The 16,243-nt window shown below is 35.7% G+C and overlaps 1 protein-coding gene across 1 annotated transcript; it reads right to left on the reverse strand.

Moving 5' to 3' along the window:
- Positions 1-583: 583 nt before the first annotated feature.
- pdk1 (pyruvate dehydrogenase kinase, isozyme 1) lies at positions 584-15,967 on the reverse strand. Its single transcript, XM_056464788.1, has 11 exons — positions 15,344-15,967; positions 13,263-13,404; positions 13,104-13,175; positions 10,813-10,997; positions 9,301-9,396; positions 8,602-8,679; positions 8,083-8,159; positions 6,932-7,030; positions 3,813-3,923; positions 3,590-3,703; positions 584-3,389 (listed from the first exon to the last, which is right to left on the reverse strand). Exons 1-11 carry the CDS (start codon positions 15,444-15,446, stop codon positions 3,249-3,251), a joined length of 1,218 nt encoding a protein of 405 aa, XP_056320763.1. The 5' UTR covers positions 15,447-15,967; the 3' UTR covers positions 584-3,248.
- Between the last annotated feature and the right edge of the window lie 276 nt (positions 15,968-16,243).

Below are 16,243 nucleotides of genomic sequence, written 5' to 3' on the forward strand. Positions count from 1 at the left end.
AATATTCATATTTTTACAATATTGATGCATTGAAATATATTATTTTTACAATATACACTATATTTCTGCATTTATTATGTTATTTTGGCATATTGAAATATATTAATATTTTACAAAATATGCATTGAAATGTATAAATAATGTAATGTAATGTAAAAATATTAATAAATTTCTTATATTAGTTATGTGTGTTTAATATTCATATTTTTACAAAATATGTATTGAAATATATTAATATTTGTACAATATACACCATCATTATTTACACTTTTTATGATATTATTTATCAATTATACAATAACAATATTTTAATCCACTTCAAACGTTGACTACTGTATTGGTAATTTTTGAGTTCCCTCAACTTACATTGGCTTTGTTTCTTCCATCAATTAAAGTCAACAGGAACTAAACAGTTCTCAATGTTCTACGAATTAAGTTCCATAAATAAAATGTTTGATTGGAGGTAAACATGAGGTTAAAATACACGACAGAACTGTGATCTGGAAGAGTGTGAAATATGTTCATAAGCTGAATGTTTTCTAGTGGTGTGAGGTGTTTAACACCCAAAATGTTTCACACACAAAACTTTCTTTCATCTTTACACTGGCTCTAAAAAGTAACTCATGGGACTGTACAGGGAATGTGGAGTCCCGTTTATGCTGGTAAAACACACAAGCATAATTTCACGAAGCAAAAATAAATCAATAATTCAGTCTTTCTCACGACTCGTGACCGAAAACAATAAATACATACTGGCTTTGCTCATACTGGAAGCAAAACACTCAAAACACACCAGAACAGCGAGTGTTTAAGGGTTAGTTCACCTAAAAATGAAGATTTCCTGGTCATTTACTCACCCAGAGGAGAGTAAAACATGACCTGTGGGTGAGTAGATTAACAGGAAATGTTCATTTTTGGTTGAACTAACCCTCTTGTGGTCTGCGGAGTGTGATGATGGCACTAACAACACCTTGTTTTTGTTTACTAATACTAGTACCACCAGGTTAAAGTTGAACAATGTTTACTTAAGACTATATTCAGGTTGTGTTTGCTCATACTGATGAATGTAAAGTCTCAACGCTCCTCTTCTGCTGATCGGAGGAGTGTTCTGGGACCTGTACCGCTAATCTGAATTAGCTTGTTAGCTTGTTACGTTTCAGTGTAGTTTGCTCAAATTCTGGGTTTTAAGCTCAATTAGCTTGCTAGCTTGGTAAGTTTCAGTTTAATTTCCTCAAATTATGGGTTGTTTAGCTGGGCTGTTTAATAATAACATGGCAACAAAGAGTTATTAAAGTCGAGCTGCCGTCATGTTAGCTAAAACCAAGATTTGGCGCAAACTAGACTGAAACTAATACTAGTACCACCAGGTTAAAGTTCAACAATGCTTACCTAAGACTATATTCAGGTTGTGTTTGCTCATACTGATGAATGTAAAGTCTCAACGCTCCTCTTCTGCTGAAGTTTGATCTGCTGAAGGTGAGGAGTGTTCTGGGACCTGTACCGCTAATCTGAATTAGTTTGTTAGCTAGTTACGTTTCAGTGTAGTTTGCTCAAATTCTGGGTTTTAAGCCGAATTAGCTTGCTAGCTTGGTAAGTTTCAGTTTAGTTTCCTCAAATTATGGGTTGTTTAGTTGGGCTGTTTAATAATAACATGGCAACAAAGAGTTATTAAAGTCGAGCTGCCGTCATGTTAGCTAAAACCAAGATTTAGCGCAAACTAAACTGAAACATCACAGCAACATTGTTAAAGGGTTAGTTCACCTAAAAATGAAGATTTCCTGGTCATTTACTCACCCAGAGGAGAGTAAAACATGACCTGTGAGTGAGTAGATTAGGAGGAAATGTTAATTTTTGGGTGAACTAACCCTCTTATGGTCTGCGGAGTGTGATGATGGCACTGACAACACCTTGTTTTTGTTTACTAATACTAGTATCACCAGGTTAAAGTTGAACAATGTTTACTTAAGACTATATTCAGGTTGTGTTTGCTCATACTGATGAATGTAAAGTCTCAACGCTCATCTTCTGCTGAAGTTTGATCTGCTGAAGGTGAGGAATGTTCTGGGACCTGTACCGCTAATCTGAATTAGTTTGTTAGCTAGTTACGTTTCAGTGTAGTTTGCTCAAATTCTGGGTTTTAAGCCGAATTAGCTTGCTAGCTTGGTAAGTTTCAGTTTAGTTTCCTCAAATTATGGGTTGTTTAGTTGGGCTGTTTAATAATAACATGGCAACAAAGAGTTATTAAAGTCGAGCTGCCGTCATGTTAGCTAAAACCAAGATTTAGCGCAAACTAAACTGAAACATCACAGCAACATTGTTAAAGGGTTAGTTCACCTAAAAATGAAGATTTCCTGGTCATTTACTCACCCAGAGGAGAGTAAAACATGACCTGTGAGTGAGTAGATTAGGAGGAAATGTTAATTTTTGGGTGAACTAACCCTCTTATGGTCTGCGGAGTGTGATGATGGCACTGACAACACCTTGTTTTTGTTTACTAATACTAGTATCACCAGGTTAAAGTTGAACAATGTTTACTTAAGACTATATTCAGGTTGTGTTTGCACATACTGATGAATGTAAAGTCTCAACGCTCCTCTTCTGCTGAAGTTTGATCTGCTGAAGGTGAGGAGTGTTCTGGGACCTGTACTGCTAATCTGAATTAGCTTGTTAGCTAGTTACGTTTCAGTGTAGTTTGCTCAAATTCTGGGTTTTAAGCTCAATTAGCTCGCCAGCTTGGTAGGTTTCAGTTTAGTTTCCTCAAATTATGGGTTGTTTAGCTGGGCTGTTTAATAATAACATGGCAACAAAGAGTTATTAAAGTCGAGCTGCCGTCATGTTAGCTAAAACCAAGATTTGGCGCAAACTAGACTGAAACTAATACTAGTACCACCAGGTTAAAGTTCAACAATGTTTACTTAAGACTAAATTCAGGTTGTGTTTGCTCATACTGATGAATGTAAAGTCTCAACGCTCCTCTTCTGCTGAAGTTTGATCTGCTGAAGGTGAGGAGTGTTCTGGGACCTGTACCGTGAAGCCCGATTAGCTTGTTAGCTAGTTACGTTTCAGTTTAGTTTGCACAAATTCTGGGTATTAGGTATCATAAAGGTAGCTCAGCTGCTAAATAATACTACGATTAAAGTCGAGCTGCCGTCATGTTAGCCAAAATCCTGGATTTGGCGCAAACTAAACCGCTAACTTAACTGGCTAACGAGCTAATCCAGCTTTGTGGTACAGGCCCAAAGGAGAGTCTAGAAGCTGCGGAAGGTGGTCATGTCTTTGGGCTCTTTGCTGGGCACACACCAGTCGTCAGCCTCGTGGATGGTCTTATAATGTTTCCAGGCTGATTTGTTGTAAACCGGAAGCCTCTCGATGGAGTCGGTGGACAAAGCCTTCAGGGATAAAAAAGAAATAACGTTTGCTACTATGGATTGTTTGGTTGTTTATTTATTATTAGGCTTAATAATTGGACTAATTAACACTGCTGACTCTAAACAGGAAGCAGCTGGTTTGTCACTTTTTGCAGTCCACGACACACACACACACACACACAAATAATAATTTTATTCAAGTTACACTAAGAGGTACTCACTCGGATGTAAATGACGGCATCTGTGCCGAATCCCTCCATCGAATAAAGTTTCAGGTCACCCTGGAAATATCTGGCATAAAGTCTGGAGATGGGCAGCCCATAACCATAACCAGCCTGACAAACACACAACACACCAAAATAAACAATGAAGATGACCACCACAACTCCACATCTCTAACACGTTTCCAGACATTTGTAAACAACGAATGCGTGTTGAACTGACCAGCGGAGTGGCTCGAGAGGTGTCCATCTGAGGACGAGGAGCAGTGGAGTAGGTGTACGTAAACAACCTGTCAATCTTCCTCAGCGGGACTCCGCCTCCTCGATCGCTGACCTGTGACAGGACAACCGGAGCTGGGCATGATCACTCAACTACTCAATGGTTCAAATCTGCTGTACCATTCAAAAGCTTGGGGATGGACGAAAACAAATCCATCAATCCTAAATGAACTGAAAGCAGTAATTTGGTGAAACACTCACTCTGCCACTCTATTGGATAAACCTATTCAATTGCTCATTAATTACCACACACAACTGCTCACACTGCGATTTCAGCCACGATTTGGTCTTATAAGACAAATTCTGGAAATTCTCAAAGATTCCAGCAATCTAAAACCTGCGGTCTTTGTTTATTGGCTTGACATGTTCACTGACAGCCGTTTAATGGCCGTTGCGATCAACTTTTCCATCCGATGAAGTTCTGGCAGAGTCAGAAGATCTAAATCAAAATTATTAACCCCTTTCAGCTTTTTGTTTCAATTGGCAACAGATTAAACCTCTATTGTCCAATTTACCCAGTTAGATCTTTAAATTACACTATGAAAATAATATGCATATGAAATCCTAGGCTAAAATCTGCAGTCTTGGTTTGACATCTTCACCGACAGTCGATTAATAGTGATTGTGATCACTATTATTCACTATTGAGTATCACTATTATCAGTCAGAAGCTCTGATAATCTCAAACAGGGTTCTTGTTTGCATGAGATGTTTTTGGATTTGTATGAAAAGGGTTAATGCAAAGATGGAAACATGGAGATATTGGAAATTACACCTACAGAACCAATCAGTTGTCTACATCAGTGTTTCCCAACCCTGTTCCTGAAGGCACACCAACAGTACACATTTTCAACCTCTCCCTAATCAAACACACCTGAATCAACTTATAACATCAGAAGAGACTCCAACACCTGAAGTTAATGGGTCAGAAAAGAGAGACATCCAAAATATGTACTGTTGGTGTGCTTCCAGGAACAGGGTTGGGAAACACTGGTCTACATTATGCATTGATTGTATTGTTGATTACGAGATTACCAATACTATAGTCAGCCACTTGATGGAACAACTTGATGGAAAGTAAAAATCGCACCTAATTAACATTTAAGATTTTGATACTGAAAAAATTTACTTTAGAGTGGAAATCCAGCTAATGTCAATGTCATGTCAATATGGAGCACTTGTTGAATCAGAATCAGAAAGAGCTTTATTGCCAGGTATGTTCACACATACGAGGAATTTGTTTTGGTGACAGAGCTTCTACAGTGCAACAGGATTACAGAGACAGGACAAAAAACAGATAATAAATATATTTAAAAAAATAGAAGTAAGTAGTGAGTGCAAATATACAAATTGACAAGTGTATGTACATGTTTATTACTATATACAACGTTATATGTGCAGCTGTTATGTGCAAATTGGCATGTAAAGTGTGTTGTTAAATGTGTATAAAAGTGTATAGCAAGTAGTGATGTTGGTTTCGCAATTATTATCATCAAGTGTTCATGAGATGGATTGCCTGAGGGAAGAAACTGTTTCTGTGTCGGGCTGTTCTGGTGCGCAGTGCTCTGTAGCGTCGACCAGAAGGTAAAAGTTCAAAGAGGCAGTGTGCTGGGTGTGAGGGGTCCAGAGTGATTTTGGCAGCCCTTTTGCTCGCTCTGGATAAGTACAGTTCTTGGGGAGTAGGAAGGGTTGTACCAGTGATTCGCTCAGCAGTCCGAACTATTCAACGTAGTCTTTGGAGGTCGTATTTAGTAGCTGAGCTAAACCAGACAGTTATTCTATGCCACAAAGAATTAATGCAGTTCTAAAGATAAAAATGGTTTCCAATCTGGTACTAGCAAGGTTTACCAACTGTAGTGGCCTGTGAGTGTAATATACAGGGTTCTTACAGGTCAAGGAATTTCTAGAACATCGCAGAATCTTAAAAACTCTATTTAAGACATTGAAAGTCGGGGAATGTCATATGTAGAATATTTAAGCCACAAAATATCAGGGATTTTTGTTTGTCATTTTAAAATTTGCTTTCCATTTATCAAAATGCCATTTCTATACTGTGCGTGTTGTATTGTGCTGTTTTCACATCATTGTATTCCTTTCCTACTTGTCAATCACTTAAGTCTGACGCAGTCCCTAGGCTGTAAACAATGTAAAATACTGCATTGTTTTGTGTAGTTTTGTATGAATGATAATTAATGAAAGGCTTCGTCCGAAATCGCATGCTTCCATACGGTATAGTAGGCTAAAAATAGTGTGCGTGCTGAGTAGCATGTCCAAAATTATAGTATTTGAAAATAAGTATGCGGGCGACGCAGTAGGTAGTGAAAGTCGCTGTACTGTATAACGATGATTCGTTCTGTAGACAGTCGGAAAATATAGCTTAAAGGGGCTAATAATTTTGACCTTAAAATGAATTAAAAACATTAAAAACTGCTTTTATTCTAGCCAAAATAAAACAAATAAGGCTTTCTCTAGAAGAGAAAATATTATCAGACATACTGTGAACATTTCCTTGCTCTGTTTAACATCATTTGGGAAATATTTAAAAAAGATAAATAAAATAAAAATCAAAAGGGGGCGAATAATTCTGACTTCAACTGTAAACAGCATGAAAAAAAAAGCCTTGAACAAAAAAAGAATGTTCATGGAGCTATGTTGGTTTTTAAGTACTTTCCTGGCCTTAAATCCATACGTCTGAAATTGAAGTACATTTAAGTACTTTCAAGAAGCGTGAAAACCCTGTATACGATTGAAAATATTTTGAAAAGTAATTCATTCCTGTGGGGTCAAAGCTGAATTTTCAGCAGTCATTGCTCCAATCTTCATGTTGCACTGAAAACATTTGCATTTCTGATTCTCTTAAGAATAAAGATCAGTAAAGAGAAGCCTGTGTTTGTATATGAATAAATCTGCTGAATGATCATTTGAAAAAATCCAGGAAGTCAGTGAAGTGTTGCCATCTCTAATTGCCTGTCTGCAACATAATTAATATGAAAACAACTGGATTTTCAGCATCAATAACTAAGCTGATGTACCACAGATATTCCCACACCCATCCTGTAGTACCTTCACAGTCAAGTCTTCATGGCCGAGGACGATCTGCACATGCACTGGGGGATACTCCATGGCATCTTCATAAAGCTCCATGGTAGCGCGCATGGCATTCTGCAGGGGTCACACAACATATTTATAGTACAGCACAGGTCTAAAAGAGCAAAGCCATAAACTGAGCATCATGTGACCAAAATAAAATCAGATATACAATAAATAAGCTCAATAAAAAATGTTCTACAAATAAGCATATACACTACCTGACAAAAGTCTTGATCCCAGTTGTAAAAGAAACAAATAACAACTCGACTTCTAGTTGATCATTTGGAAAAGTGGCAGAATGAATTATCTGTTGAACTGCATTACAATCATCACAAATACTGCAGAAGACCTACTGGAACCTGCATGGACCCTAGATTCTCACAGAAATCAGTCAAGTTTGGTGAAGGAAAAATCATGGTTTGGGGTTACATTCAGTATGGGGGCGTGTAAGAGATCTGCAACATCAACAGCCTGAGGTATCAAGACATTTGTGCTGCCCATTACATTACAATCCACATGAGAGGGCAAATTCTTCAGCAGGATAGCGCTCCTTCTCATACTTCAGCCTCCACATTAAAGTTCCTGAAAGCCAAGAAGGTCAAGTTGCTCCAGGATTGGCCAACCCAGTCACCAAATATGATCATTATTGAGCATGTCTGGGGTAAGATGGAGGAGGCATTGAAGATGAATCTTAAGAATCTTGATGAACTCTGGGAGTTCTGCAAGAACGCTTTCTTTGCCATTCCAGATGACTTTATTAATCAGTGATTTGAGTCATTGCAGAGATGTATGGATGCAGTCCTCCAAGCTCATGATGGAGTCAGACACAATATTCATTCTGTTTCCACTGCAGCATGACTTTATATTCTATACTGGACATTATTTCTGTTCAGTGACAAGACTTTTGTCTAAGCAGAGTCAGACCTTGCTGTCCTAATGAAATCATTCAAAATCAAGGCATGATCATATTTTATTGTGGTCAAATAAGCCTAATCTAGAGGCCTTTGCCTTTCACATGAGCCACTTCTGATACCAAATGATCAACCAGAAGTCAAGTTATTATTTGCCGTTCCTAAAACGTGGATAAGCGACAAGCCTTTTGTCAGGCAAAGGGTTGACAATACCTTAAAGAGCTCAAACACCATGTGGTAGAGATGAGATGGTACATAAACCACAGTAACGGGTTTTTCTGGTCCTTTAACTGTGGAAAAAAAACACACAAAAAGCCGCAGTTTTACTTCTGAATAATCCATGTGCAATACTGACGGGTTTACTTATCACTGATGTTTTACGTACATATATATATATAGATGCATCGATGGATTTACTCTTCAGTGTTTGGACTCTCAGTAGTGATTATTAAACCACACCGAACTGAGCTAAACTGAACTGAGTTTAAACACTGAAAACTGAACTGACTCAATTTACTATGACCTTCAATGTGAAGCTGCTTTGACACAATCTACATTGTAAAAGCGCTATACAAATAAAGGTGAATTGAATATATATATATATATATATATATATATATATATATATATATATATATATATATAAATAAAAGTATGCATTTTCCAGACACTTATGCATTTTCCAAAACAACTTTGCTTATGATCTGTTGTGAATGTGCAGCAGGAAGTTACCATTAAATTCCTCCAACACTAGCTCAGGCGAGTTCATATAATACCGGTCACACAGGTTTCGGGCATTTTCATAAGCATCTGGGAAAAAAAATAACAGGAAACAGTTTGAAAATTCTTTAAAGGGGACCTATTATGCCATTTTTACAAGATGTAAAAAGGTCTCTGATGTGCCTAGAGTGTGTGCGTGTGCGTGTGTGTGTGTGTGTGTGTGTGTGTGTGTGTGTGCGTGCGTGTGTGTGAAGTGTCAGCTCAAAGTAACTCACAAATAATGTTTTATGATTTGATCAAAATTGTGCTGGTTTTGATGACTGTTGCTTTAAATTTAAATGAGATCAAAAAAGGGAGGAGCTATAAATGCCTATGTGTCAGCATAGCGACAGATTTAAAACTCTAATAGCAGACAGCTGCTTCTCTCTTAGGGCTTTTTATTCTAATAAGGGAGAGATCATCACTAGTGGGCGGGGCTTTCCCCCTTTGATGACACGTACAAAGGGAGAATGTCAATCAAAGTGTTTTTGCAGACTGTTTCTATTAAGTCTGATTATACAAAATATAATTAATTAATTTTTACCATTAAAGGCTCGCTATATTCACACACTGTTACCACACAACCATGTTTAAACCCCCCCAAAAATAGATTTTTGCACAATAGGTATGCTTTAACTACTGTTGCGTTTAAGAATGAAAGGTCATGGTCACCTTTTACCACATCGATGACACGACAGCTGGGGTCAATGCTGCCAATCTGTTTGGGATGAGCAGGATTGTCCCGCACCTTTCCTCCAAACAGAAGAGCTGAAAGTACACAAACATCACATCATTGACCAACAATCCTCTCGCTGGTGGTGGAACAATACAGCTCATTGTTTAACGGGTGACAGATCAATCAATGACAGTTTCCGAAATCTGGGGCACTGTTGGTTATGAAACCTGTAAACATGCCAGCCGGAGCTGCTGGACCAAACTATGAGTGAAGATTCTAGAAACCCCATTTAAACCATTGACATTTGAGCTGGACCTTGTTATAAATCATTATAGAGCACCCTAAATGTGCAAGCGTGCATGCAGTTTGCAATCCTTACATTGTAAGGACCACATGTCCCCACAAGTATATCAATACCAGTAAATTTTGACCTTTTTTTGACCTGAGAATTTTTATTTTTGGTCCCCATGAGGAAAACAGCTCATAAATCACACAGAATGAAGCATTTTAAAAAAAGTACAAATGCAGATTGTTTCATGTGAGGGTTGGGTTTAGGGGTACATAATAATAACTCTGTAAAGTAGAAACATCATTATATCTATGGGAAGTCCCCATAAAGATAGCTGTACAAGAGTGTGTTTACATAGGTGTACGTGGTTTACGAGAATACAAAAGCGTATAATGACATGGGTATAACCTTGTACTCTATCATGGTGGTTTATGAGGACATGCCTTGTGTTGTTGTAATTCAAATAGCTTAAACATCCTTCTTAACGGGTCTTCTGACATTCAAATTTAGCCTCAGGTTTGCTGTGAGGGTTGGGTTTAGAGGTAGAAGTGGGGTAAGGCCATATAATATGCGCGTTTTAACATTGTAAAATAGATTATGCCTAGCGAGAGTCTTCATAAACCACTAATAACAATATATGTGTGTGTTGGTTTTGTTGGTTTACAATTACCATTATGGTGGTTTATGAGGGCATGCCTGGTGTCCTTGTAAGTTAAAACCCTTTAAAATCATACTTTACAAGGTTTTTTGAAACTTTAATTTTGCCACAGGTTTCCTGTGAGGGTTAGGTTTAGAATTGGGTTTATTGCTAGTGAGATGAAGCCATATAATAAGGATGCTTTTACATTTTAAAATGCATTATGCTTATTGAGAGTCCTCATAAACCACCAATATGAAGACGTGTGCGTGTGTGTGTGTGTGTGTTTGTTTTTGCTGGTTTACAATAACAGTTTTTTGTACAATGACATATTTGTGCTTCATTATAGTGGTTTACGAGGACATGACTGAGGTCCTTGTAATTCAAAACGCTTCAAAATCATACTTAACAGGATTTTTTTGACATTCAAATTGCCACAGGTTTCCTGTGAGTGTTAGATTTAGGGGTAGGGTTGGGTTTAGGGCTAGCTATTAAGTGTTTTTTACAGTATAAAACGCATTATGCTTATGGAGAGTCCCTGTAAACCACCAACACCAACATATGTGCGTGTGAGTGTCTCACTGTGCTGGTTCAGGAGCATTCGGATTGAAATCCTGCTCATGTAGAAACGGTCCAGAAAGTACTGCATATTCTGACTGGTGATGGGGTCGGTGCCGTAGGTCTCCTTATATTCCACCACTCCTTGAGCCATGGTGGGCACCACATCGTTGTGGCGGTTTCTGATCTTAATCACAGCTTCTGTGAAGCTAAAACAACAGGGGTGTGTGTTAGTGTGTATTTGTAAGCAGAGATAGGTCTTCAGGGCCCCGCTGAAAACTGAAATTTAATAAGGTGCTTGGCAAGGTTATTATAGTTTTGAATATTTTGATACTATTTTAAAATTTGCTCGACATTTTAGTTCAGTTTTAATTTGTTTCCTTGAAGTTTTTTGTTAAGTTTCTGTTTTGTGAACACAATTATTATGAGTCTTTAAATATTTGGTTTAAATTTGAGTAATTTTAGTTCAACAACATGTCCAGTGTCAACCAAAGCTAAGTTTAGTGTTTGTTCAGCTTACATTAACTCTTAGTAACAAAAGTAAAATGATTATTTCAACAGACACTGAACCCAAAACCACACAAATGCTACTTCAACAAATAAAAAAAATTAAGATTATTTTTGATAATCATTGTGATTATTTTTTAGTAAACAAACTTGTATTTAGACTAATAGTTTGAACTAAAAAGGTCCAAAAAGTGCCTGAGATATAGTGTTGTTCAGCCACAGAGAAAATAGGGTTTTAGTGGATTTTCCCCCTCCATTTTCAGAGATTTACAACTAAACACACAACCATATGTTCCTGACAAGATGTACATGAGAAACGCAGGTATGATCAATCACATTTGAAATTTTATTTGACTAGTCGAGCTCTATTATATATATATATATATATATATATATATATATATATATATATATATATATATATATATATATATATATATATATATATATATATATATATATATATATATATATATATATATAACAGTGCAAGAAAATTTTCACAGTATGTCTGATAATATTTTTTCTTGTTGAGAAAGTCTTGTTTTATTTCGGCTAGAATAAAAGCAGTTTTTAATTTTAAAAACATTTTAAGGTCAATATTATTAAGCTAATTTTTCCCCAATGGTCTACAGAACAAACCATCGTTATACAATAATTTGCCTAATTACCCTAACTTGCCTAATTAACCTAGTTAAGGCTTTAAATGTCACTTTAAGCTGTATAGAAGTGTCTTGAAAAATATCTAGTCTAATATTATTTACTGTCATCATGACAAAGATAAAATAAATCAGTTATTAGAGATGAGTTATTAAAACTATTATGATTAGAAATGTGTTGACAAAATCTGCTTTCCGTTAAACAGAAAAATAAACGAGGGCTAATAATTCAGGGGGGCTAAATATTCTGACTTCAACTGTATATGTGACACAAAATCAAAAAGCATTAAGATATACCTTAAATCATAAAATGGGTCAGTTTGAGAGGTAATCAACGATTTCATTTATTTATTATATTTCACAGTTTTGTTTTGTTTTATTCAGGATCATGGTTGTACATACAAAGTCTCAAATTGAAATATGTTGAGTTTGGGTATTCCTAATTTTCATTACGTGTCATGTTAGAAATGTAAAACTGACCTAATAACATATGGTATAAGTGCGTGGACTGAACTAATCAAATTAAATTAAATTAGGGTTTTTAAATTGACCCTTTATTAACAGAATTCATGCAGATGGAAATTTTGCAAGAAAACAAAATATTATTTTAATGTTGTAGTGTGCTACATTTATTTTAACTACAGAAAAGCAAACATAAGCCACTTTCTGGCCCCTTGTTCTTAGTGAGTTTTTGTGATTTCTACTGAATCCAGTATGGGTAAAGTTGACCTACAACCTAAAAAACTGCACATACATTTTGAAAACAATACATAGGTGAAGATCTTTCTATGAAAAACGAAAGTAGAAAGTAGCACCTCTGATTGAGATGCAACATGAAGAGTATACGTGGATTATGTACCTGAAACTGTTCAGTCAAGCAGAAAAAAACAATGCATCGTTGCCATTGGCTGTTAAAAAACAATGTAAAGGCAACCGATGACAAACTAATAAACTAAATTCTCAACGAACCTTGTGAAACCCCATTGAAAATGTTTTGAATTCATAAAATAGAGGCTACATTATCTGGAAAATGTTATATTCTTCTGTAAAATTGCAGAATTTTCCATTATGCACTTTGTGTTTGTTCAAAAAGTCATTTTGTTTGGGTTTAGATCAACTTCATGGTGTTTGCTGTACATAATCTCTTACTCGTGATTGACTGTTTCATCGTCAGCATCCTTGTCCTTGAACTCCAGTATATCCTGAAAACTTTGCATGTACCTACAGAGACGCAACACAAACAAACAATGAGCTGACTTATGCACGTATATTAGAACAATAAGACTACACACAAGAATTCCCACCGACCAGCTCTGCACCAGCCGCACTGAGGGAGTTCTCAGAAGGTTGTCAGGCAGTAAATCGATTTCTTTCATTATATTCGCCAGCCTGACGGGCAGCTCCTGTCTTAAAAACGTGAATGACGTTTTCTCGCATGCATTCTCCGAACCTGCAGAGAAAAGTTTAATAATAATTATTAATTATAATAATATAATAATTATTAATAATAATAATTTAATTTACGATGTTCCCCCACAAAAAATCCTCAGCGTTGAAGGTTATTAATCTTATTTTAAACTTTTTAATATATACCTTTAGAATATTTCTTTTAAGATTTCATTGTTGTATTCACCACACCAATACCTCAATACCTCATGTTGTGTTTTTAAACACAATCACAATTATATCTTAATCTGGCCAACCACATTGATCACTAAATATTAATACTTTTTATAGAAAAATATGGTTAAAAATGACCTGATCGAAACAGCTCATTTGTAGATGGTTCCTCACATAAACAACGACGTCGACCCTTCTACAGAGATAAGCTTGTTTATCAGCTGTTTTAAAAACATATGTTGGGGTCATAACAGTATCTCATAATAATATATCCGTGTTATTCTTATAAAATTCGGCTTTACTATTTTTATCGAACGTCCAAATGTCCATAAGAGCAAATATGAAACCAATTTTACCACAATCTGAGATATTTACCGACAATGTTCTACTCTTTATAGACCTGTTGTTTATTTACACTACAGTGAGGCTTCATTTGGTAATGTTAGTTAATTATACTAAACTTAACAAAGGAAAAAGGCTAGTAAAGCATTATTTTCTTAGTTGATGTTTAATAAATTATTAAAAAGCATTTTTTACATTACTTCAATGACAAATTCAAAAAATTTAGAATATTTTATGCAATTCGATTTAATTGGTTTACTCTGAATATTTATATACAATATAGCAATAAATACACAAATATTTAGTGTTTTTTACTATCCATGATAAAGAACCCTTTTTTGCAGCTCATGTTAGTATATATATATATATATATATATATATATATATATATATATATATATAAGCACCCCTTTGATTTTTATTTTTCAAATATTTCCCAAATAATGTTTATTTGGAGCAAGGAAATTTTCACAGTGTGTCTGATAATATTTTTTTTTCTGGAGAAAGTCTTATTTGCTTTATTTTGGCTAGAATAAAAGCAGTTTTTAATTTTAAAGCCAAAATTATTAGCTCCTTTAAGCTATGTTTTTTTTAGAAAGTCTACAAAACAAACCACTGTTATACAATAACTTGCCAAATTACCATAACCTGCCTAGTTAACCTAATTACCCTAGTTAAGCCTTTAAATGTCACTAAGGTATATAGAAGTGTCTTGAAGAATATCTAGTCTAAATATTAAATAAATATTATTAACTGTCATCATGGAAAAGAGAAAATAAATCTTATTAGAGATGATTATTAGTTATTAGAGATGAGTTATTAAAACTATTATGATTAGAAATGTGTAAAAAAAAAATATCTCCGTTAAACAGAAATTTGGGGAAAAAAATAAACAGAGGGATTAATAATTTTCAGACTTCAACTGCGTATATACATTTAACACATTCAAGCCTGAAATTATTACCCTAACCCCTAGCAAATTCTGACTTTGTTAGTTTTATTTACTTTTTTCTCTTTTTTTTTTACCAGAAATCACACGGGCTTCTCCAAAAAGACAATAAGACGGTGTACAAGAGGCATTGTGTGGGGAAAAAAAAATTATATATATATATATATATATATATATATATATTAGCTTTTATTTACATTTGAACAAAAAGATTTAGTCAGAAGGGTAACATTTTCATCTATTCTAATTTCTTAATTGATGAGTTATGACATTCTGATGATTTATTGGATATATTCTACATTACGAACAGATCTTTTATTTTTATATCACTTATAATAACCTCACTGTATTCTATTATATGTGGTTATATGTAATTAAATTATGTATATGTAATTATATAATATATATGTAATTTTTCAAACCCTTATTTCATGTTCAACTCTAGTACTGAATTGTAGAGATGTGAATGCAGTCTTACCAAAATCTATGAACTGCTTCATAGACAGAGGAGAAGGAGAGAATCTGGAGTAGAAGTCGATTTGCTTGGACGCTGCGTTCAGTAAAGTCCTGAAGATCCTCATGTTGGCGTCTTTTTGCGGTTTAATTCTTTAGAAAATCCAGTTATAAGAGTTCTGTAGTCTTTCTGAGCACATTTTCTTGTCCGGATATTAAAACAGCAGAGAATCGTGTACGTTAGACGTTTCTCGTAGCATAAAGTTGACTGTCAGTCATGTCCTCATAGGGAGATTTTCAATCTTCTTCGTCACCCAATAAAGCCACTGCAGTCATGACATTAATAATATAACCTTTAAGACACGCGGGTAATCCTGCAGTGAAGAGTGTGTGTGTATATGTGTGTGTATGAACTCATGTGAACCGCAGGAGCATCAATGTACACTGGGCCGCGTTCACATAAACACTGCCCTGAAGCCTCTAAATAACACTTGCTGAACCCCGAGGACACTAAACACTGCAGAAAGCCGTAATCTCCGAGCTGTTTCCTCGCTTGATTATCTGTCTGGTCCGTCAGACTGCTGTAAACAAGCTGACTCGTGTTAATACTGCGCTGAATACTGGCTGCCAAGACGTCTCTGTACACAATAGCGCGTCCACTCTGTTTACTTCCGCCTTGCGTGCGTAGTAGAATCACGTGACTTGCAGAGAGCGCGTTAAAACGATTTAACCCTCTGGTTTTAAGCCATTCAGACCCATTCATTCATAGTTCACTCAAAGATCACTATTTACTCACCCTCAAGAAGAGGTTCCAAACTTAGTTTTTTCTCTCTCGAGGTTTCCAGCTTACTTTAAAAGATTCTCTTTTGTGTTTAACAGAAGAAAGAAACTCATCAAGGCTTGAAACAAGTAAAGAGTATTTCTC

The sequence above is a fragment of the Danio aesculapii genome, chromosome 9 (genome assembly GCF_903798145.1).
Source record: "Danio aesculapii chromosome 9, fDanAes4.1, whole genome shotgun sequence".
In the NCBI taxonomy this organism is placed as follows: Eukaryota; Metazoa; Chordata; class Actinopteri; order Cypriniformes; family Danionidae; genus Danio; species Danio aesculapii.